This window comes from Sesamum indicum, linkage group LG6 (assembly GCF_026168435.1).
Source record: "Sesamum indicum cultivar Baizhima isolate 11 linkage group LG6, ASM2616843v1, whole genome shotgun sequence".
NCBI classification, from domain to species: domain Eukaryota; kingdom Viridiplantae; phylum Streptophyta; class Magnoliopsida; order Lamiales; family Pedaliaceae; genus Sesamum; species Sesamum indicum.
This window is the reverse complement of record NC_142662.1, coordinates 19,558,746-19,583,486: the sequence shown is the minus strand read 5'-3', so window position 1 is coordinate 19,583,486 and position 24,741 is coordinate 19,558,746. Positions and strand designations below refer to the sequence as shown.

At 34.4% G+C, this 24,741-nt stretch overlaps 3 protein-coding genes across 5 annotated transcripts; 2 read left to right on the top strand and 1 right to left on the bottom strand.

Moving 5' to 3' along the window:
* Positions 1 to 1,121: 1,121 nt before the first annotated feature.
* Positions 1,122 to 7,875, bottom strand: SPPL2 (SIGNAL PEPTIDE PEPTIDASE-LIKE 2). The gene is made up of 14 exons (XM_020694699.2): positions 7,422 to 7,875; positions 6,129 to 6,287; positions 5,907 to 6,018; positions 5,132 to 5,251; positions 4,412 to 4,563; positions 4,120 to 4,302; positions 3,918 to 3,952; positions 3,581 to 3,737; positions 2,641 to 2,694; positions 2,133 to 2,225; positions 1,895 to 2,037; positions 1,672 to 1,742; positions 1,450 to 1,533; positions 1,122 to 1,371 (listed from the first exon to the last, which is right to left on the bottom strand). Exons 1-14 carry the CDS (start codon positions 7,569 to 7,571, stop codon positions 1,256 to 1,258), a joined length of 1,629 nt encoding a protein of 542 aa, XP_020550358.2. The 5' UTR covers positions 7,572 to 7,875; the 3' UTR covers positions 1,122 to 1,255.
* Positions 7,876 to 13,455: 5,580 nt separating this feature from the next.
* On the top strand, positions 13,456 to 18,328 carry LOC105164082 (uncharacterized). 3 transcript variants are annotated; one of them, XM_088882140.1, is made up of 7 exons: positions 13,456 to 13,587; positions 14,050 to 14,263; positions 14,590 to 14,651; positions 15,360 to 16,908; positions 16,990 to 17,132; positions 17,253 to 17,442; positions 17,530 to 18,328. In XM_088882140.1, the coding sequence occupies exons 2-7, from the start codon at positions 14,110 to 14,112 to the stop codon at positions 18,111 to 18,113; spliced, it is 2,682 nt and encodes an 893-aa protein (XP_088738266.1). In that variant the 5' UTR covers positions 13,456 to 13,587; positions 14,050 to 14,109; the 3' UTR covers positions 18,114 to 18,328. The 3 variants fall into 3 exon arrangements, with proteins under 3 accessions (XP_088738266.1, XP_011080945.1, XP_011080944.1); XM_011082643.3 differs by lacking the exon at positions 13,456 to 13,587 and adding an exon at positions 13,619 to 13,923 and having other exon boundaries at positions 14,593 to 14,651; XM_011082642.3 differs by lacking the exon at positions 13,456 to 13,587 and adding an exon at positions 13,621 to 13,923.
* Positions 18,329 to 19,054: 726 nt separating this feature from the next.
* Positions 19,055 to 22,558, top strand: LOC105164083 (GMP synthase (glutamine-hydrolyzing), putative / glutamine amidotransferase). Its single transcript, XM_011082644.3, has 6 exons — positions 19,055 to 19,730; positions 20,823 to 21,073; positions 21,267 to 21,642; positions 21,723 to 21,854; positions 21,934 to 22,109; positions 22,260 to 22,558. Exons 1-6 carry the CDS (start codon positions 19,185 to 19,187, stop codon positions 22,381 to 22,383), a joined length of 1,605 nt encoding a protein of 534 aa, XP_011080946.1. The 5' UTR covers positions 19,055 to 19,184; the 3' UTR covers positions 22,384 to 22,558.
* Positions 22,559 to 24,741: the final 2,183 nt, after the last annotated feature.

Here is a 24,741-nt window from a genome sequence, read left to right as displayed (position 1 = left end):
GTTATTGTGATTATGAGATTTTGAGTTTTAAATTTTTTTAATATATAAAAATTAGGATAAATTACAATAGATTTTTTTTAAATTTATCATAATTATAAAATTATTTTCTCATTATTTAAAAAATTATTAATACCTCCCTAAAATTAATGATCGTATAACAAATCTCCCTCGTGATGGCTCATCATAGATTGTATTTATTAGACATTTATTAATTTTAGAAAGTATTTATAATTTTTAAACAACGAGTAGGTTTTTGTAATCATAACATATTTTAGAAAAATTCATTATAATTTACGCTAGAAATTAAATAAAAATATTAGTTCTCAATGAGGTATTTTTACAGACAACCTTGTATTTATTTCATTCATTAACACAATAATAACCAGTTGAAATTTAACTCAAATTTTAATTAGCAAAGTGAAGTTTAATAAATGTGGGTCTTTGTCATAATGATCCTCATGTCTATGCCATAGCCATACATAACCCATCATCATATCATATCATGCCACATTGTCATGCATAGGCACAACCAAATCATATTTCATGCTATACAACTCATATCTAAGGGATGCTCACATGCAACCTTATGCCCCACAGACAATTGGTAGGTCTGACAACCATGACAACTATCCGTTATTTATAATACACGGCCACTTTAAAAATTTATTCTACATGTCAAACACGAACACAACATCCACATGTCCAAAAATTTTATGCTTGTGAATATATTATAGTAACTACATTGATTGTTCAAGTGCTTGAAATGTAAGACTAAACATTATAGAACTTGTAGTTGAAATCAAATCAATAATTTGAAACTAATCACATGACAAGTATATGTAATATACCTGCCATTCAACTGGTGTAAAATTAGAACAAATTAACTAATTACATAATAAATATATTACATATGTTATACGATTGGTTCAATCCGACCAAAACTATTGTTGTCAAGAAACTTTCTATGATGTCCCACTAATAACCGAAAGTGGTGCATGCATATGCAACTCCTGTCAAGACAGCGACGTTTGTTGGTATCGTAATATATGCAATATCTGCACCACATGGTTCCATACAACAAAAATGCACCATGCAGGATCACGCAATCACACTGCACTGCGTTTTAGCAAATAGAAATAATATTACCATACTAATAAGCAATATCCAGGAGAAACGAACAACGTTTCTCGTTTCTTACATGATCTCCAACGAACTATATATAGTTAGCTTACATAATTACAGAATAAAGTGCTTCTCAGATTTGTTCTTGAGCAGATTCAAGAAGGACATGCGGGCAAACCCTTAAAGGTTCTCCTCTCGTCCACAGTACCTTTAGCTCGCCTCGTTTCCTCCCCAGTGCCAGAAACGTCCCTGCATCAGAAATTGAACGATCTTACACCTAAGGATTTCCCTTCTGTTATTTTTCCGTTGGACTGTAAGGAAAATTACCTAGCGTAAACGGAACAATGTAAAGCAATGCAGGTTGGCCGTGACCATCCATCAAGTTCAATGCCACGTAAGTGATAAGAAGACCTGCAACAGTTGTTAGAGAGTTATAATTCAAAAGTGAAAAAAAGCTTATATCATTTTTTAACAGTTTTTGTGCTGATAGCAGTCACGAGACAGCGTGTTCAAACACTAGAAAAATGTAGTTTCGTGTAGTATATTTACCTAGCCCATAAGCGAACATTGCCCACAAGAAGTATCCGGCTCGTAGGCTCTTATTTGCTAGCCAATCATACCTGCAATAAACATAATGGAGTTTAAGTGACACAGAATAAAGGAGACGAGGACGTATTACAAGTTTCCCGACTATCAATGCATTTTAGGTTCAAACTGGTTGGCATTGTGAACAGAGGATGTAACAAAATGCAATGTGAATCAAGAAAGGAACCTAAGTGAAAATGCTACGAGGAGTCCAGGCAAGAGGATGTCGCCAAAGCCAATGATACTGTAACCACCCCATGGGTCGAATAAGCGCGGAATCTTCAGAAGCATTGGGATGCCGTCCTCACCACTTCTATCACCACGAGCTACCTAGAAAAAAATTTAGAAGTTCCTATTAATATCTTCATCTTGAGACTATTTTACATGGATATGCTATGGAAAGTGGGGCTCGATAATTTACCCACCACAATCATCACACTTTCTTTGAACAGCTTCTTGGAAAGGAACACCCAAAAGATGTCGTAGATGAATGCACAGCTCAAAAGGACTGTGGCCACCTGAGGAGGAAGACCAAGTCATGTTACACAAAGTTATACAAAGTATATCATAGTAAGATGATAGTAAATTCCAGATACTGTCAGCAATTATATAAAAGATCTTTTGACATAATGACCATTTGCTAATAGACCAATACGAGTAAAAGTTCAAATAGAACACTGGAGGAATGACTTGCATGTAGCGTGGAGTAAACTCATGTAATCCATATTTGTACAAAAACAAAAACGCTCTGTTTTAGCATGCAAAATTGTTTTGAAGAAATTCAAGATCAAATAATATAACTTGGGAAAATCAGATTCATGCATAGTAACAGCTCTAAATCCCATATGACTTGAGAATCTGAGATAAATGAGAAAAAGCCCATAAACTGGCATATCGCCTTCACATTCAAATTTGATGAGTCCAAGTTATCACCTTGAGATTAGGAATTCGTACTATCTGAAGAACAGTGATAATGAGTGCAATACCCTGATTAGATAATTCAAAGAAATTCGTCAGAGACATTAGCATAAAACTGCATGCACAAGTTGATAAATCAATTCCACTAGTATATTGAAAATGCGCGGAATTCATATAGCACCACATTTACTTACAATAATCAAATTAAGCAATGCAACCATCAATGAAATACAGAAAATGTTAGGCAAGGATCTTCACATGTATTTCATGGGTCAGCTTATTATTGTAAAATAAAGAATTCTTAATTAGCTGGCAACAACATTCAGTATGTGTATATTAGAACACGATTCATGCTCCAGGCGAATAAATCTTCCACAATACTATATCATGATAGTCCTATTTATCTTGAAAAGTATTGCATTTTATCTTCATTTATAGTCCAGCTGTTAATTGTTCCACCTTGCCGCAGGCTACTTATACATTCCTCCAGTGTTGTAACACATGATCGGTTCTGAGATATGGAAGGAATTAGGAAAATAAGATGATAAAAAAAGAACATAGGAAATTCTGATTGGTAAAGAAATAATTAGCGCTCAAGCCTATGGCGAGTGATGAGTTTTGGTTGTCTTACACAAGGACATGTCATTAGATAATATTTTTCTTCTCTTTTTCGTTTTTTATAAAATCACTGCTTCAATTGCTCCAGAATGCTCACATAGTAGATATTGTGAGGATATCGCGCAAAGGAAATATTTTCAAACAAGATAAACCTTTCAAAGTCCAGTAGTTCTGTTTGTCCACTTCAACATGTGTGGAACTCCATTATTAATCTATATTTTCAAGTAACATCTGTCTCTTGGACATTATTGTAGGACTATCTCATGGATGGATGAGGTTGGGGTTGAGTGTTTTAAGATTCTAAAAATGCAGTAAACTTAAAAGCACCAGAACTTACAAGTATATCTTGACCTATCCATGCAAAAGAGACATTTCTGTACACAGCCCAAACCACAGCAAGAGCTATGCAGAATGGAGCAACAGCCAAAGTAAGGTATGAGATAGCCCCTAAGACAGGCACTTTAATAAATGATTCTCCAGCTCGCTTGAACCACCTGAAAATTGAGCATCCATCTCATCTCAGAGTTCGATTCTTCTTTTCTAATGAAACCCATGAACTACTTTGGCTAGTACTGATTCTCACTGGAGAAAACTGTCAGTTCATTTTTGTTTGATTTATTATCTTGTTTGTTCATTTTAAGTTAGGGAAACTCAGTGAAGTAGAAGTACCATACCTTGATAGTAAGGCAACTAAGCAAGTCTGCAAACCCTGCAAAACGAAAAAGGAGAAATTCGGGAAGATTATCGCCAGAGAAACATCAAATGTACTCACCCAGTTTTTCATCAATGCACTAAAACCATAAAAGTTCAGCTTTGAACGTGGACATAAGAGAAAAATTGCAGGTAGTTAAGCATGCAAAAAGAGATATTTCGCACCTCTACACCACCAATGCAGAAGAGAACCACCAATAGTTCAATGAACCAATATGACATAAGCTTGTATATAAGAATCAAGAAGCATGAAGCAACAACGACAAACAAGATTGCAGACGTTGTGTTGATATCCACTACACTGCTTCCACCAGGGCTTTTAATGTTTGGAAGTTCATCTGTAGCATCCTACCGAAAGGAACAACATTCAAACGAACAGTCAGAGGCGGAGAAGGGTATAAATTTACTTGCAAAATCAAGTAACTGCCCAGATAGGAAGACTTCAAGGACAGCAGACCTTTAACAATTTATCTTGCTCTATAGCTGCTTCTCTTGCACTCCATGCAGACCAGTAAGACGCACACAATATGGTACCTACTGCCATTAACCAAAGAAATACCTCGGCTATATCAACCACCGGTCTCCTTGGAGAGTACAGCTGCACAGATACTGTAAAAGGGTAGAGCTTTTAGTTGACAATATTGCACTGGAACAAAATGTTACGAGATTTAAATAAGTATCAGGAGAAAAATGGTTACAGCAATATTTTGGCAGACAAGACTGAAGAAGTATTGTATTTTACTAAAGCAATCAAGGAATGCCGGTGTTTCCAGCATCAAGGAGAATGAGATTTTGTCTTTTGGCAAAATGATATTTTAGGCATAGGGAGAACACAAAAAGATTTGTCTTTTTTCCTTCCATGCTTCCCATCCCTGTTCCTCTCACCATTATCCAGAAAGTGAATCCTTCAAATGCTCTATAGAAATACACAGGATAATCTCACAGAAAGAGAACCCTATGGAAGTCGGGACATAAACTTAAAAACAGCATCACGAAGTCAAGTTTACGGTTGCATTCGCATGGCAAGAAGCAAGTATAGGATGCAGAGGATTTTAAATGATGCTTTAATTGGAACCAAGCAGCACACCACTACCCAGCAACAAAGATGAACTATAAGTCTACAACAAAAGATCTTTTCCGCTGAAACTTTAGCCATGCACGACAGACAAGATCTCACCTGATGAACCATTTGATAACATTTTCTCCAATGTAGCACCAGCATCTTGGGGAAGCATGACAGCAGGAATGTGTATATCTAGATCAGTTTCATCGGGCTCACAGACCATCTTGTACAGTTCTGCAAAGTAAGGTATTACTGGCTTTAAGCATAGCAACAGTATCATGTCGACTATAACAGAAAGTAGAAAATCGTTCTGAAAATGCAAATTCTCCCCATTGTCCTCCGAAACGCAATCTTTTTGGCTGTCACGAGAATTATTCACCCATTGAATCCATGTTCCAGTAAACCTTTTTTTTAACTACATCTGTAGTATCTATTCAGATGCAACCTTTTATAAAAAATAAATAAATAAATAAATGCAACCAACGTTATCCACATTATTGAAGGTAAAACATACAAAATTATTAGCAGACCATCAAGAGGGCAATTATTAAATTTAATAAGTGATATTAGGCTCTCTATTGTTTACAATACATAGTATCGCCCACACCAAACCATAGGATTGGCTTTATTAAAGCATAACCAGTGTAACCATGTAAAGCACAGCATCAAAGCGAACTTGTAAACAAGCAGAGAGCCAGTTTCATCATATTCCAGCCCAGTGCATATGCCCAAGTCTTGAACCTTCATACATTACCCTATGCAATGAATTCTGAGTAAAATATCAAAGAAGAGCATATTTCTGTGGCTTTACTCCACCTAAATCTTTAGAACTCAAATAGAATGTATCACATGAAAATGTAGCCGTATTAAAGTAAAATTAAGGCAATACCTCTCTGGTTATTTATAATGAGGACTGCCGAAGCACCAGCAGCTTCAGCAAAATTTGCCTTGGTTGTGAATTTGCAGTTGCCACGGTCCACCATTATAACATCTCCGGCAAACTAAAAGCATCAAAAAAAGAAAAAGAAATCCATAATCAGCATCTGAGACATAATAATTATAACATTAAAATAGCTAATAGCAAAACTAAGCAGGAAAAGAAAAGAGTGACCTTCTTCTTAGCAGGACCGCAGCAATCCCGAGGGTCTGAAAGTGAGAGTCGAGATTGGTTGGCATTTTTTTCCTTTGATACTATGGTAGTACCAAATCTAGCACCAACACCAACGAATTCCTCATCTTCAACCCCATTAACCCAAGTTTGAACTTTTACCTAACAGAGAAAAAACAATTATAATTAAAGTAAAATGAGAAAAATAATCTCAAAAGAACCAGACAGGAGGCAGCCATCTCCATAGGTAAGCACTCATTCATACTTGTAGCTCCAAAGTAACTAGAAGTGGGTATAAGGAGGCTACATTCAGGTAGACTGTTATAGTGTTACACCTACTTAGCAATCACCATTATGCCTAGTTTAGAGTGCTACGAACATGTAAGCAAACTCAGTCAAAGAAAAAGAGAAGGAGACTCTTCAGATTATCTCAACAGATACTAGACTATCATTCAGAATCAAAGATCAGGATGATGATCAAATTACTGTCCACCATTATAATATTCACAATACCGGGAAACAAGAAATGAGACAATAGTAAAGGAAACTCTGCATATAGAAACCAAAAAAATAGAAAGGGAACAACTTATACAATTAAAAACAGAAGTCCCAGAAAAGGTTTTACACATGGAGTCTAATTATATTAAACTGAAAGACAAATATAATATCACTAAATGCAAGCCCCGACTGGTAGTGAAAAAACCACAATGTCTTTTGGTTATCCTGCAGTTGGAAGAAGATGCAGAAAAAGGAAAAACATATGATAACTTGATTCTTCATAAGCCTCCTAAGCTATCCACTGGAGACAATGGAAATTGAGTTGTGATTTGCTCAAACGTTAAACCAAATATCATAACCGATGAAACAAAATATTGATGGATAAGATCCCCATCAATGAACTAAGAAATACCAAAGCGAAGTTCGAGGAATCACAAATGGATTGCAGCCCCTATAGTACATTTATCCATGTACGCAAAATACCTGGTATATACAGACAGAAACACAAACTGGTTCCATAAAACAAAATAATAGAACCTAAGAAGATCATTGTAATTATCATAAACAATTCATCATCGAATTCGCTCAAATAAAACTAGAACAACATGCAAGCTATATATACACATATAACATACTTCAAAGCTCAGCAATTAAAGACAAAAACTGAATCATCAGATTTAATCTTTCAACAAATAAACAATTCAACAACAAACACCCAACAGAGAAATCACAAAAACATTGCAAAAAAACTATGTAAAATGGGTGGGCGAGAAATGAAGTAAAATTGCAAAAACTTACCAGTACAAAATCATTCTCACAACCGGGCTTCTTGGGGGCCGAATCATCATCATGAACTATGTCCCCGGCCGTCACTCCAGTTGGGCTGCTTAACCACACCAACAAAGCTGCACCTACGCAAATCAAACTCCAAATTCTCCGAAATCCCATCGGTTGAGCTTCGGAAACTTGATGAACAATTCCCCTTTGTTTCTTGCTCTTACTGCATCGCCAATTCCGTTGAATTGGTAGAGAGAGGGAGATTGTGTTTCCCGGTGGAGCGAATCAAAATAAATGAAGGGTGTATGTGTGCTATTTTATTTTTATTTTTAATCTACGTTGGCTGAAATTATTGAAGTCAGTTAAAGACGAAGATCAAAAGCAGCATTAGCGGAGTTACTGCGTTTGGACTCTGGAACTGTCGGCGTCATCGCCAATTTTTTCCCATACACTTCTCCCATGAATACATACAATTCAAATGTGTAAGTAATTTGTGAGTGAGATTCTTGATTTTGACCACATGTTAGGCTAAAAATTATATACATATATATATATATATGTAAGTAGTAATTACAAAATCATTATCTTAATATCTCAACTACACTTGAATTCCATCCGTATATCAATACAATTAAAAAATTACTATTCATTAATTCAGTGGGTTCGATTAATATGATCAATAAACAAATATCGACACATTCAATAAGACTCAAATCTATAATCTCCTATTTGTTTATAAAATCTAAATAATTATGTAATAGCATAATTCAGAATTAAATGTAGAATATCACAAGATTACAATTAAAATTATTAATACCAATTTTAGTTTTTTGTATTATCAAATTCATAAAAATATAGGTATAGGAGTAGAATATTTACTAAAATATAATAAATGAGTAATAAAAACACAAAATTCTAAAATAACCATTAAAAGGTCATTGTAGTAGGCCGCAAAAATTGTTATAAAACGAAATATCTGACCTTACCATAGTTACAGGCCTAAACTGCATCTATCCCTTTGCCTGTGAAAGGTGGCAATAAATGGGCTAAGGGAGACCAGACCATATGTTTCTCTAAATTGGACTACATTATTTGAGTTGGGCCGGATAATCTAATAGGCCAACTCTATGCATTGCCCATTGTACCATCACTATGTCACAAGTGTCATTTGATAATTCGATTGTTGTTTTTTTCAGGGGGAGGGGTAAATTACATCTAGTATTTTTATCGTTGGTGTGAAATTTTATTACATAACATTAATTTGTCACTCTTTGGAAATGTTCATACACATATATAGTAATGTGGACATGGAAGATTATTAAAGGGCCCAGAAAAATGTTATGGTCCACTCAATTATGAGTAGTAGTAGTAGTATATGTTGATTTTTCACCTTTAATATGTTAAGACAACTTATCATGATGAAAAAATCCTTGCAACCTTGTCATCTTATGTTGTCCTGTTTATACACACCAGAATGAAGGCTTTGTTTGGTTCCCCCCAATTTTTAAGAGATAGAAATTAATAAAATATGTGTGTGCATTTGTTAAGAACTTTTAATTTAACATATATATGTGGAATTAATCTGGTGGAGTCAATAAATATCAAATATATTAAATTGTAGGTTCTGCAAAATCATAAGTAAATATTTAACTCTCTGGAAAGTGGACAATACTTCGCGCATCCAGGTATCCATCGAGTCGCAAGCCACGTCATGTGACACTATTTGTGGGAATGAGACCATGTGCCTCTCCCAAGCCCTTCATCTGAGGTGTTGATGATACAGACAAACGTCCCACGTTGGTTGTAGAATATAAGTCCTAAGATCTCCTATCTAGCAAGACGTTTTTTTAAAACAACATTGTGAGGTTTCTATAAAACAACACTCACAAGATTGGATGCTTGATGTTGATGCAGCAAAAGGGGAAGAGTAGTGAGTGTTAGATAGCATAAATGCAGCAGGTGGAATGCGGTCCCTGCCGTGTTAGAATATTGGTTGAGTCGAAGCATCCAAATTAGTGAGTGTTGAAACCCCAGACATTGACGCCCGCCCGACAACAACTATATACACCACCTAAACCCAGCATCTTACCTTCCGTTCTCTACAGGGAATCCTATGGTCATCACCCACTCATTTTCTCAACAAATTTTTATGGGAAAAAAGACAAAGGTATGTGTCGTGAGATCACAAAATTACAAAAATGCCCGTCATGTATATACGTTCATTTTCGATTTTAATTATTGATTAGTTTTTCATATGGTGTTTTGGAGTGCCTGTTATAAGGATTATGATCAGGTGCATAATCTTAATCCAATCTTCTCTCACGTGTGGCATCACCGTCTTTTTTTATTATTTATTTTTGTTAAAGAAAATCACTAAATATTGTGTTTTATTTATTTTATATTGATTATTAGTTCATCCTTGTTAAGATATAAATGATTTGAAAACACTTATCTTCTAATTATTAATTATAATATATCCATTATAAATTAAAAGTTGCTATTAAAATAGATTAATATCTACAAATCATTGGCCTTTAATCCCATGACTATAACCTCATATTTACCAATTAAAGTAGGTCCCGTAGACGTTGTCAGGTCTAACTTAAATAAATTAATCGCCGTGGCGCATCGTTTTCGCGTGCTTATAATAAATAATTTTTTATATTTTAAAATATATTATAAATAAGAGGAACATATATAAACAAAATACATTGCATTTAAAAAAACAAAAGAAAAGAAAACTAATTTATTAATTAATGTAAAATTTGAAAAGTTGAATAAGATAATTATCTTATTAACTGAATGACATTTTCACTTTATAAGAAACTGATACGATAGTATTATTAATCACCGTTGTGAGTATGATGTGTGCGCGTGCTCGCGTGCAGCAAAAATATCTTGACCTCTTAATTTATGTAAAAAGAAGAAATTCATTTTTTCTAGTACAGACTTACTTTATGCATTTTGTACTTTTTTTGCGTAATAATTATGCCTACTGGACAAAAAATAATAAATTAAAAAAAGTTCTCAAATAAATATTGTACGAAAATTTATGACTATATATGAGCTATAGCGGATATTTTTTGCTATGGCTATATATGAGCTATAATGGATATTTTTGCATGTTTTAGCCACACTCATAAAAATTACAGCCTACAATCATTGCAATGGTTGTAGCCAATAGTCATTAACTATGACCATTTATTTTTAATCGTGACAATTAGTATGGTTAAATATTAATTTTTTTTTAGTCACAACTCAAGGTTGTGAGTTTGAGTCATGTGAATGTAGGTATTTAGTCTACCTTTAATAGTAGTATGTTGAATTTTTTATTTATTTTGAATTTATTAATTAATTTTGAAATATTGATATTTTACATACTGAATATTATAATCATGATTTACCACTATTGATGTATTATTTAAAAAAAAAAAGAACACCACAGACAATGAAATAATTAAAAAATTGAAAGCCCATAAATCAAAAAATAAAAATCATAAATCATAAATTCGATTATTGACTTTTATTCGCTTAATAATTTCAAGACCACCAACCCACAATAATGTACCTAATAAAATTTAATAGTCTGCTGCACCGTCTGATCAAAAATACATTAAAAATATATATATATGGATCTGATTAAGATGGCTGAGAAATTGATGATGGTCATGTCAAATTTTTGGTGCTTATGCAATTAATAGTACTACAAAACTTTGATTTTATTTACTATATCTCAACAAAATAATAGTGTAAATTAAGATGGACTTTCTTAAAATTTATAATAATTATAAATATTTTTTCGTTCTTTAAAAAATTAAGAAAATTCTCTTGAAATTATATATAATGTAATAAATATTCATTACAATGGGTTGTCATAAAGGAATATTTAGTAAAGTATTTATAATTTTTGTGAGAATATTTATAATTTTTTAAATAATAAAAAAATATTTATAATTATGATAAATTAAAAAAAGCGAATTGTAACTTACCCAAAATAATAAATATAAAATGAAACACAAATGTGGCCAGTAACGTTCCGACAAGATATCAACGTTGGAATTAGAGGCATTCACAATTTAAATTCTTGAATATATTGGCTCGGAAATTGATAAATAAAATAATTCAGACGTGTAATTGTGTGTTTTAACCGTACATTGCATGTTCGCTGCACAACATTTTGGTCAATGCGCAGCCTAAATTGAAAAAAAATCGATAAGTTTGTTGCTCGGCCAGATTTTGTTCAGATGGTAAGATTAAAATTCTACTATCAAAAAATTATGTATTTGAATAAGTTGCGTGAATGTGTGGGCAAGTTTACTATTTGTTTGTTTAGGATTTGATTCGGGTTGAGGTATGTAATGATACGACGATTTCATTGAAATTATTTATTAAGTGTTTTGTTCTGTAAGGAGGCCCGTTCTCCTTGTAATCCTCGAATTAGATGAGTGATTGAGTTGATCACTTGACCTGCAACGCACATTGTTAAATTTATTTTTCACTTAAAATCTTTCAATGACTCGGTCAGATTCACATTATAAAAGTAATTGGGATTGCAAAGTAGGGACAATCCTTATTTATAGGGGCCAAAAGTTCTGGACAGTATGGATCTATGTGTCAACTCTGAAACCCTTAGATAGAGAACATCAAATGATATCATTTTGGATTGATGGGCCGGTAGGATTAGGCCGCGCTCGATTTGGATAAAACATACAAATTTTCGTCTTATTTAGTAATTTTAGCTTTTTTAGGGTAAATGCTTTGTTTTAGGGAATTTTTTTAGATCAAATTATCCCAATCAGAATTCTGTACACTTTTAAAATATGTCCCACAATGCATCGTTGTTTGAATTGTAATTGTAATTACGCTGCCTTTTCTCCCATTTACGATAACTTTTATAATTCATAAACTTGGCATTTTATATCTTGTATTGCTATTTGTATTCGAGCCAAATTATTTATTTATTTTTAATTATATAATTATATTAATATTTTAATTAATCGAGCAATATATTAATTCAATTTATGACTAATATAACTAAAAACTATGGAGTAAATTACAATACATTCAAATGAACATGAGCCAAATTTGTGATTTGTGTAGTAGAGGAGAATCTTAGTGGGGTACCTTTCCCAACTATTCTAACAACTGCCTTAACATTGTAGGTAATTCTGCTTATAGACTCAATACCATACTATTGGTGAAGGAATTAACTTAGATGGACTTTTTTTTATAAAAAAAATTATTGGCCTGCGATAAGTTGATTGTGAGTAAATGTGAATTTTTATTTTATTTTTTAATTAATATTAGCAAATTTGGTATTTTTTTTTTGTTAGATAAAAACAAATTTTATAGTATTATATGTAATTTCTCAAAATATAAGATGTTTACGTGTAATTATACCAAACTTAAAGAGGAGAGGATATAATTGCCCTTAATTCTAATTCCAATAAATGAAAATTCCTCATGATCATGGTGTTGAGCCAACGTGACTTTTAATATTGATAATTAATATATTGACAATTTTTTTTTAAAATTGGATCAAGAATCAAGTTCGATAAATGGTCATTGATCTGACCGGTTGAATTAATTAAAAAAAAAAAATAGTGGACTCGAACATATACACACATACATTCACACTGATTTTTTCTTTTCTTAGTTTCGATTTTATAGTAAAAATCTAACCGGTCTCATGATCAATTCCCAATCAAACTGTTCAGTACGATTCGATTTTAGAAACAATGATATTAGCAGTTGATGACTGAAGTTCCCATTATATTTGTAATCGATTAATTAAAAATAAAGTATCTAATAGAAAATCCAGTAGTTTCTTTCTTCTTTATTTAAATCAACAATTATTATATTTAAAAAGAAACAAGTGTACCAGAAAACTTAAGAACTCATGAGGGACAACATTTATTAATGTCTGTAATAATAGTAATAATAATAAAAAAGAAATGAGGACCAAACCAAATAAACAAAAGATAGTAGGATGTGAGATATGACAGCACCTTGTCACCATGCTCAGACTGCATATTAAACTACAGCAACAGGATTACAATAATCACAGTTCTTGTCCACAACTTGAGACAAATGACACAAGAATGTAATAAAAAAAACAGGGGGTTGAAGATGTTTCTTGAGTTGAAAGATTTGTAGTGTTGAATGAAGCAAAGCAAGAACCAAACTGGTATTGCTGCTTTTTGTGGCCAATATACAGTCAATGTCACACCCCTATTCATAAATTAATGCTAGTTGTAGTAATCCAAATGGATGCATACAAACAAACAAATGATGCTCTTTTTCCTCTTCTTCTGTGGCATTTTTCTCTTAATAACCTGTATTCTCACAAGCCCATTTGAGGGTACACCCCCACCCCCCACCCACCCACACCACCCCCGGTTTTCTGCTGGTTTTCTTGCTTAGAAAGTGTGTTTGTTGCTTCTTGGGAAGTGTTGGAGAGGAATATTTATCCTTGGAGAAGTTTTAGTTCTAGTTCTAGCTCTAGCCCAGAGAAGTTGATAAGGTTTGTTGAATTAAGGGTCATGGAAATGGTTGAAAGTGTGGAGCTTTTTGAGAGAGATTCATTTGTTTGCATCCCATTTGTTTGAAGAATGTTTTCACTTATGTTTTCTGCCTTTTTGTTGTACAGTTTGTGAGGTTCTTGGAGTGTTTTGTTTATGACAACTGAGTTGTGTAGTGGGGATTAGTGATGGAGAAGAGATCATCAAGAATTCCAGAGCTGAGGCAGAAGACTGAATTGAGCTGTATGTTGGGATTGTTTAGTATCCTTGAGTCCTGCCAAGGCCGTCCCAGTCGTAAGCTGATCGCCAACGGAAGGCCACCCGTGAACAGACACATTATTGGTATAAATCCTGAATTTGAATTCATACTGTAGTATTGAGAATCTAAGTATGGATTCATCTTGGTTGTTGTGGTTGGTTCTTGAGTGAAATTTGGTAGGTGACGGTATTAATAAATAATACCAAGAACAGTTGACTGTATTCATATCAACTGGTAATTTTAGGACAGTAGTAAATTTATTGGCAAAAGATCAGCTCAACCTTAGAGAATTTATGTTGTCCAGAGGCTGCACATTGTCTTGGCCTTCTGCTGTTGATCATTTGCTATACGGTTGTACTAGTGATGTAGTTTTAGCATTTCTCTAACAAGTTTGAGATTGTAATTGCAGCAGATTGTCCGAGAAAGATTGACCAGATTGCAAGCTTTGATGAAGAATGTCGAAAAATTCAAGTAAGCAGTTTTAAATAGTGTTTTTCTTGCATCATAGTCCACTTTTGTGGTTGATGGTGTTGCTGTTCTTGAGACTCTTGCAAAATTTCCTGGAACATGTTCTCATGGTAATTTAACTAGGAAGTGCAAAAGGAACAGATCTACTTCAAGTAGCAGTCGAGGAATCCATTTAACCTTCTCTCCTCATCTGTGATTTAGCTCAAGTGCAAATCAGTTGATCATTTTACGGATAATTATGTTTACGTTCTTGCAATCATGATTAAAATTACAGAAATTGTGCTTCCTGTTTGAATAATTACACTAAAACCCGTTGCCTGTGGTAATTTTATTACCCTGTCACCGTCTGTTAGCTATGTTTATTATTTCCACACTCCTGTTAGTGATATTTTCAGTACACTGAGTCCTTCCAAGTATAATGAGACTAATATGGAAATGTGTGTTAGTCCAATTATTCAAATTGTATGGGTGGTTTTTGTAATTCAGTCGTAATTAACGGGTTATTAGTGTAAACACTTTAAAAATATTTAAGTTCGAGAAAATCAAGGTATATTTACATGCGAGATACGTGGATCCATCCTTGTACTCCCTCTGTGTCCTTTTAGAAGTACTTTATAAGAAATGATCAAAATTTTCATCGTACTTGCTGATGCTTCAAATTGCTTCCTTGACTTCAAATAATAAAGTAACTGAGCATTTGTTTTGCTTCAGAATGAAGCAGCCTTGGCAAGTGTTACATTTGATGCCAGTGCCAGAAATCTCATTCAAGAAGATCTGCCCATTGAGAAGCATAAAAGCAATCGAAACACGGTCGAAATGAACTCTGAACATGTTGATCGTCTCGTGAAAACTCACAAGAGGGCAAGGAAGAGCAGCCAAAAAGCTTACCAGCCGTCTTCCTGTTGTTTGAACAATGCAGCTAGCTCAATCCACCAGCTGCCTTCAACTCAGAATCACCTGGAGAAGAGTGTACTTTCAGGATGTTTCGAAAGAAGCATCCGCCTTGGAAAGTACGATCAGGTTGATGAGATTAGCATGCAGCAAGTTCACATGAGAGCCAAAGCTCTTCTTGATCAGATGTTTCTTGAAAGAAAGTTCATCAGTAATGCACGGACAAGCTACGAGTTCAATTCCTTCTCTGAGGCATTGGAGATGTTGAATTCAAGCAAAGACCTTTTGCCAGAACGAAATTCTCTGCTAGCAAGGCACATTAGGGAGTTGCCGTCTTCTCAAACAGCGGTCAAGTCAGCACCAGATGCTAAACTCTCAGAATATGAGGGCCTACACACAAGTAGTTCTGGAAAACCTGGAATTCCATTGGCAAGCCAAAATGGAAAACCAAACAAGCAGTATCAGTGTCAATGCTCATTGAATACGAGTTTTACAGCACAGCCTTTGGATAAGATAGTTATACTGAAACCATTGCCACAAAACGCAAAATATTCTCAAAACAGCACTTGCCATTGCTCATCACTTCAGGCTCATAAAGGATCGAGCAGAAGAGTATTGGATGCCAGAGCATCATCCTTCTCTTTCAGAGGTATGAAGAAGAAACTGAAACATACGTTTGGAGGCACCAGAAAAGGAATGGAACGCACTTCAGCTATCCTTTCTCACAGTCAATCAACTCTGGAAATAGAAGATGAGTGTACCTGTCGTGGAGTGGATTCCAGAAAGTCTTTTAATTCGTTCTCGAACACCAAGATAAAGGAAAAGCTACACAGGGAGCAAGAACCGAAGTCCAATCAGGGTTCTGATAATGCTTGTTTGACTAACAAAGTGCGTGAAAAGTTAGACATCTCAAGTGGCGGATTGTCTAAGAAACATGAATTTGATGTCATTTTGGAGGCAAAAAGGCAACTTTCTGCAAGATGGAAAAATGTAAATGCTGTAGAGACCATGACAAACATAAAATCTCCAAGAACCCTGGGACGGATTCTATCCTCACCCGAGCATGATTTCTGGCCCCTTAGCCCAAGAAGGGACAGCCAATATTCTTCTGGTTCTGCACAGATGAGATTTAGTCCTTACAACCCCTCTCCCAGAGCCACTGGAAGCAGTTCCCAAGTACCAAATGGAAAAAAAAGGGCTTGTCTAAGTCCATTAAGACCAAACACAGAGGTTACTTCAAGTGATGATTGTAACAAATATGACGATACATCACAGATAATGGATACAAAGACAAGCTCTCCAATTCCAAGGACTGATGAAGAAGCACATGGCATGAATGTTTCTATGACAGACTACACGAAATCTAATGGTAGGAATGATCTTGTTTGCACACATGCTTACTAGGATTTTAATGAACGGCTGTTTTAACCTGTTTGGCATGTTTCTACAGGCAAAAAGAAGATTGTAGAAATGAATGGCATCCTGCAACCTGAACTTCATGGTCCAGAAGTTCCCAGTGGAATAAACAGCATGGATGTTACCAATGACACAACTGAATTACATAAGGATGATGAAAGTGTAATGAATTCCGTGGTGAGAGCTTCATCTGTTATTCTGTTTGAGGCCATGAATATGTAAAGCTTCAAACCTCACGAGTTTTTTCTTTCTGTTTTGAATGACTTAATAACCTGCTAACATGTTTTTGCTTTAAAGGATTCACTCTCTGAGAATGAGGCATTTACATCAACAGTGGATGATCTTCCATCTACTCCTTTGAGCATCCACCGGTTAGACGTGGCTGACAGAATTAAATATCAAGAAGAGCACCGAAGCCCAGTTTCTGTCCTTGAGCCCTTTTTCTTAGAAGATAGTAACAGTCCACCAAGCATTACCCTTCAAACAGGTAAACTCGACATAAATAAGATTATATTACATTCCTCACTGGTGTCAGATATCAACCTTGCTAATCATAGCTCGGGAACTTTTGCAGACAGACGGCAACTGAAACCACTTCGTCTCGACTTTCAAGAATGCTCGTCAGAGTCATTCCACCCTGACCCACCAACCAGTGCAAATTCCTGCATAGAAGAGCAAGATCCTCTCTCTCAGTACGTGCATTTGGTGTTGCAAACTTCTTGTTTGGATTGGGATCAGCTATCAGAAATCAGCTGTCTACCTGAAGAGCTTCTCGATGAATCCTTATTTGATGAAGTCGAGTTTCTGCCTCCTGATTGTTACTTTGATCCCAAGCTTCTATTTGATCATATGAATGAAGTATTGCAAGGGATATACCAATCCCATTTCTGCTCTCCTCCTTGGCTAGCATTCACAAAACCGAAAATCAAGTCTGTGCCACTAGCACAACTTGTGCTTGATGAGATAATGACAGAAGCCGACTTTTATCTACTTCCTCGGACAGAGAAAAGAACAATGGACCAGCTTGTTTCAAAAGACGTGGCAGCTTGTAGGTCATGGCTTGATGTTCGGCTCGATACTGAGCAAATCGTGATCGATGTTTCAGAAGACGTTCTAGAGGAATCCATACTGGATATGCTACTTGAGTTTCATACATGAAACCATTGGTCATATTATTAAAGTTTCAATCTCTTTTCCTTTGAGTAAAAAGAAAGAAAATAACATATAGCTGACATTTTTCTTTCATTCTTTCCCCTCTTCTCTTTCTTGGTCATTACATCAATCTAGGAGGTCTAAGCATTTGTAAGACTGGTTGGTTGTATAAATCTGATATATTTCCTACATCAAAAGAGTTTGAATTATTCAAGGGAAAACTAACTACTTCTTTATAGTATATCATAAATTTCTAATTACTTTTACTTATCTATACTATGTATTAAGGAGAGCGCCTCTTTTGTGTTTTTCCTTTTTTTGGTATGTTTTTTATATTTAATTTTTCCTCTAACTTCCCACCTCCCTATTATCTTCCAATAGCTATTTCTTTTGTCTTTAATTTTTATTCATCTTTATTTTGTCACAAATGTTTTACAAAATTTAATATTAACTTATAATTTTATATTATATTTTATGTTATTTTAGATTTTAGATAATAAGATTTTATAAATATTTTATTTTGAATGATATTTATAAAAGTTGCACACAAAGAGTGTGCCACAAATTACTAACGAGGGATATTGATAATTTCTCAAACGATAAAAATATTTATAATTATGATAAATATTAAAAGAGTTTATTGTAATTTACGCTGTAGATAAACAAGAATTGTATAAATGATTCTTTTGCCAAAATTTCATAGACAATAGAGAAGAGAAGTAAATAAAGTATGTTTTTATTTTTTCTAAAAACAATTAAATTTTGAAAAAACTTTCTAAATTTTTTTCTTATTAACATATATAATAGGCCTAAAAAAAGGAAAATTCTAAAATATAAGGTAAAAAAAATAATTATTAACTTTGATTTAAATTCTATCTTGCAAAAGTAAAATATCATGATTTTTCACTTGAGATATATTATATTATTTTATATATATATATATAAATAAATGAAAAAAAACTCTTTCCGCAGCCATTCCCGCCACCATAGAAAAACCTCTTGCAAAACCCTAGCCTCCTTTGGCCTTAAACCTCTCCCACATAACTCGCTGCAAGAACCCCATAATCTCTGCAAGAAATGGATGCCCAAGACGTGAAATCGAACCTGGTTCTGATCCTAGACTTTGGTTCTCAGTACACCCATCTCATCACAAGAAGAATCCGGGCACTCAACGTCTTCTCCCTCTGTGTCAACGGCACCTCCTCCTTAAAATCGATCGCCGATCTGAACCCGAGTGTTATCATTCTATCCGGTGGTCCGCACAGCGTTCACGCGCCGAACGCGCCATGTTTTGCACCTGGGTTCATCGAGTATGTGGAGTCGAACAAGGTTCACGTTTTGGGTATATGCTATGGGCTGCAACTGATTGTGCAGCAACTGGGGGGTGAAGTTAGGGTAGGGGAGAAGCAGGAGTATGGAAGGATGGAAATCGCGGTGGAGAAGGCGGTTGGACTGTTTGGGAATAAGAAGATTGGGGATAGGCAAAGTGTGTGGATGAGTCATGGCGACGAGGCGGTGAAGTTGCCGGAGGGATTTGAAGTTGTGGCTAGGAGTAGACAGGGGGCGGTGGCGGCGGTGGAGAATCCGGGAAGGAGGTTTTATGGCTTGCAATATCATCCTGAGGTATTGTTTGGATGACCCTTTGGATATTTTCTTTTACACTTTGGAACCTGATGGATTCTTGGCTAAAAGGTAGGATTGCTTTTGGTGTAAAGTTGGAGCTTGTGGTGCTTTTTTCATGATAGCATACATGTATATGTCTCATAGGATAGTGTTGGAAAAAAGAATGTTGTTCCTTTTGTTCGGACTTCGAAGTGAGTTAAACTCTTTATGGATGGGGTAGATGTGTTTTGGTTGTTTCTTTCCCGGGGGGGGGGGGGGAGGGATTTTGTCTTAATGACATATTAGTGTGTCTGAGAATATGTTAATACAGATTGTCTCTTGTCCCTCCCTCTTTCAACTGTACTTCTTCATGAACTGAAGTTGAGCCGTTCTTTGGAAGTTTTGTTTCATGTGGCTGAAAAATGCTGATTTGTAATTCATAACTTTACAAATCACCAAGGGCTACCAGGAACTAGCTCAATATCCTTTCTTACCTAATACTTTTGGCTCTTTTTCCTCCAAAAAATTGAATTGATAACAGACTAGACGTTTGTTGATGGATGATGAAACACTGTGCTACTTGAGAATGTTTCCATGTTTGCATGAAATTGTGGATTTGTTCAGACAGTTTTGCCAATAAAATTGTCATTTTAACAGAAATGCAGAGTAAATGGTGTTTTTCTCTTTCTTGGCTTTCCAATTCACATCGTATTTAGCTTGAAAATGAGGCAATGCTATTTACAATTCTGATGTCCTTTAGCTTGAAAGTTGATAACTTTAATGGTGTGTCTGAGATGAAAGATGAATGGTTGAATTGGTGGAGTTTGTCTTAGTTCCCGTTCTGGATGAATATTTGAATTCTGACATTCAGATTTTAAGGGACCAAGTATCCATGTTAATTCCTAGAACTGTTGGGGTATCTAATCCAGTTTTCTTGTCTCTGTGTCAGCGTGTTTTCTTTACTTTGAAACGCTGTCCAACTGTGGGTTAGTCTAGCCAACAGAGTATGGACCACTCTGTTCCTATGTCTAATGAAAACAAAGGGAAAATTGTTTCATTTTGTTGTAGGAAGTCAAAGAGTTTCCTTTTGACCATCTTATGAAACGTCTGCAGGTAACACATTCACCAGAAGGAATGGAGACACTGAAATATTTCCTCTTTGATATATGTGGAGTTACTGCTGGCTGGAAGATGGAAGATGTTTTGGATGAAGAATTAAAAGTCATCAAGAGCACAGTGAAACCTGACGATCATGTAATCTGTGCATTATCTGGTGGCGTGGACTCCACAGTTGCAGCAACACTTGTCCATAAGGCAATTGGAGACAGGCTTCATTGTGTTTTTGTTGACAATGGATTGTTGAGGTAAGAATTTATGTTAGAGGATTCATTTGCATTGGCTTACTTTTTCCTTTGGGTTTTCTGAGAATGAATGTGCTTTCACTAGGAGGATGAGATAAGTTTTATATATATATATATATATGCAGAGAATTTATAATTTGGTGATTTGTTTTATATATATTCTAAATTTGATTTCTTATATTTTTTATCTGTATAGGTGGAGGGAAAGGGAGAGAGTTATGGAGACCTTCGAGAAGGATCTTCATTTGCCTGTTACTTGCGTTGATGCTTCAGAGCAGTTCCTCAGCAAGCTAAAGGGTGTCACAGAACCTGAAAAGAAAAGAAAAATCATTGGAAGCGAATTCATTAGTATCTTTGATGCTTTTGCCCACGATTTAGAGCAAAAAGTGGGAAAGAAACCTGCTTATTTAGTTCAAGGAACCTTGTACCCTGATGTGATTGAATCCTGCCCGCCCCCTGGAAGCGGAAGGACCCACTCTCACACAATCAAAAGCCATCATAATGTTGGAGGGCTCCCCAAGGACATGAAATTAAAGCTCATTGAACCACTTAAACTTCTATTCAAGGATGAGGTATTCGATTCTTTTTCTTTATAACTTTGGCACAATACATCTTATTTTTGTTTACTTCCCCACTGATATCTGCTCGGTAGGTTCGAGAACTTGGAAAGATTATGGGTGTTCCACAAGCCTTCCTGAAGCGCCACCCATTCCCTGGGCCTGGCCTTGCAGTACGTGTCCCTGGTGATGTTACTCTAGAAAATCGCTTGGACATCCTACGGAAGGTATATAAAACTTGTGTCTTTTAAGCATGTGAAATATGGAACTGGAGTTGATATATTTCCTTTCAACAATCTATATCAGGCTGATGAAATTTTCATTCAAGCCATCCGAGATGCTGGTATTTATGACTCTATATGGCAAGCCTTTGCCGTGTTCATGCCAGTGCTAACAGTTGGAGTTCAAGGCGACCAAAGAACGCATAGTTATGCCATCACACTTAGAGCAGTCACAAGTCAAGATGGAATGACTGCAGATTGGTATGTATTTCCCTTTCAGATTAATCAATTTTGCTTCAATCATAGGTTTAAACACTTGTTTAAGATGACGAGAAGCAAATACCAAGTCATTTCCGATTGCTCTTGGCAAACGACGGTCACTGACTCTATCTTTGATTTGCTAACATCCAGGTATTACTTCGATCACAAGTTTCTTGCCGACCTATCGACAAGGATTTGCAATGAAGTTCCCGGCGTAAATCGGGTTCTTCTAGACATCACATCGAAGCCTCCATCAACCATCGAGTGGGAATAGCGTTTATATCCATGTTTAAGGAGTTTTTGGCTTTCCAAAATTCTTTTCACGACTTGTGCAAAACAGAGTGTATTTCTGCCACTTTTGCAAGTTGTTGTCTTGTGTATGCCATGCTTTAGTGAGTATTTTGACTAAATGTCTCTGTGGGTTGCCAGTCCAACAACCCAAACTTGCATTCTCAGTGTAAATCATAACGCATCATGCACACAAAATTTCGTCAAGAATTCAGTTGGATTAGAATTTGGAGCGCATATTCCAAGACACAGAGAAATGAAATTCAATTTTTAAGAAATGTAGCAGATCAGAGAAGAAAACTCAAAGGCAAGGGTTCCCCTTTGGATTATCATTTGTTTAAGATAGCCGTTTCAAAAGCAGAGTTTGGTATTCGAAACACTTCAAAAGTCAATTATGGATAAATATGAATTTTCATCAAATTTTTTACTAATATTAATAAATTTGATAAATTTTAATTAATAGAGGGATCTATTTGTTAAGCAAAAATAAATATCAAGAACATTATATGTAATTTTTCAAACTATATGAAGCCTACATATAATTATACCACATCTTAAGAAAAAATAATGTAATATTTATCCTTAAATTATAATTCAATAACGAGCCATGAAAAAAGGTGGTGGGGTCAAAAGGACTCATTGATGATACCTACGTCGGTCTTTCTTGCCCTTTACTTTACTACCTCCACAAGTTGCCGGTCCCCTAAACCTTAAAAGCAGACAACATTTTGTTTGTCTTTCTTTTTTTCATTCAATAAATAGAGGAATACAATATAGGAAGACCCAAAAATTTAATTAAGAAAAGGAAAAAAACATGTTGTCCACATGTCCATTTGTAATTAAAAAAAAAAGTTAAATAAAAAGAACAACTTTCGTAGTCAACATATCATGACGTACCAAGAAAGTAAAATACATGTTCATCGTTCAAAAGAAATTAAAAAGAAAAATTGCATGGGAAATGAGAATATATATAATAAAATCACCTTATATTGTGGCATTTTTATATATTGGCATGAGATTTTTTATTTCTTGGTCGGAACTATATAATTTTAGGGATAATTATACTCTTTTCTCTTGAGATTTGATTTAATTACATGTAAATTTTATGTGATTTGAAAATTTACATCTAGCATCTTTAAAATTTGCTTCCGTCAAACAAAAAAAATTATATTTAACCTCGATTAACTTATTACTGACTTATTGTAAATTAAATAATTTTTTTATAATTAAATTACCTTTATACGTCTTCACGCGTTAATACATGTTAAGAAGTATATTTTCACGATTATAAGGTAGTTTAGTTCGAAAAAAATTATTTGACCTACAATAAGTCAGTAATAAGTAAATATCGATTTTCATTCAGTTTCTTTGTTAACATCAGCAAATTCAGTTAATTTTGACCAACGTGAAACTTATTTATTAGACCGAAGCAAAACTCAAAAGTATTGAATGTAATTTTTCAAATCATAAGAAATCTACGTGTAATTACACCAAATTTTAGGGAATGAGAGTGTAATTATCCCATAATTTTAATACTTTTTAGGCTTTCGAGGACTCCCACTTTTTTGCTTTGTCAATAATTCAAACGGATCCCTTTTTGTAATAATAATAATAATAATAAATAATAATAATAATAATAATAATAATAATAATAATAATAAGGGATAATTATATTCTCCTCCCTGAAATTTGGTGTAATTATATATAAATTTTTTATGGTTTGCAAAATTACATTTAATATTTCTAAAGTTTGCTTCCATCTAATAAATAAATTCCTTTGTTAGTCAAAAAAATTTACTGAATTTATTGATACTAACAAAAAAAATAAGATAAAAATTCAGATTTATCCATAATTGACTTATAACTGACTCATTGTAGGTTAAATAAAATTTTTTATGACCAAATTACCCTGATACATCTTCACACTTCAATACATACGAGGATGTATATTTTCTCTGTTATATGCATAGTTTAGCTAGAAAAAGTTGTTTTAACCTACAATAAATTAAGAATAAGTCAATCAAGAATTTTTGTTAATATCAACAAAATCAGTAAATTTTGACTAACGAAGGGACTTATTTGTTAGAGAGAAGCAAGTTTTAAGGGTAATAAATATAATTTTTCAAACTAAAGAGACAATAATTCATCCAAATGTAAATATAGGAAAAAAGAAGAAATGATATGATTCATACTATTTGATATTTTCACGTTCAATTTATTAAAAAGCCCCATTTTAACCTTAAAAAAAAAAAAATCAAGCTTCTCAATTGTTTGACAACCTATTATGGGACAAAACTAATTGTACTAAAACTAAAGATTTCAAGAGAAAATAATCATTTGTACT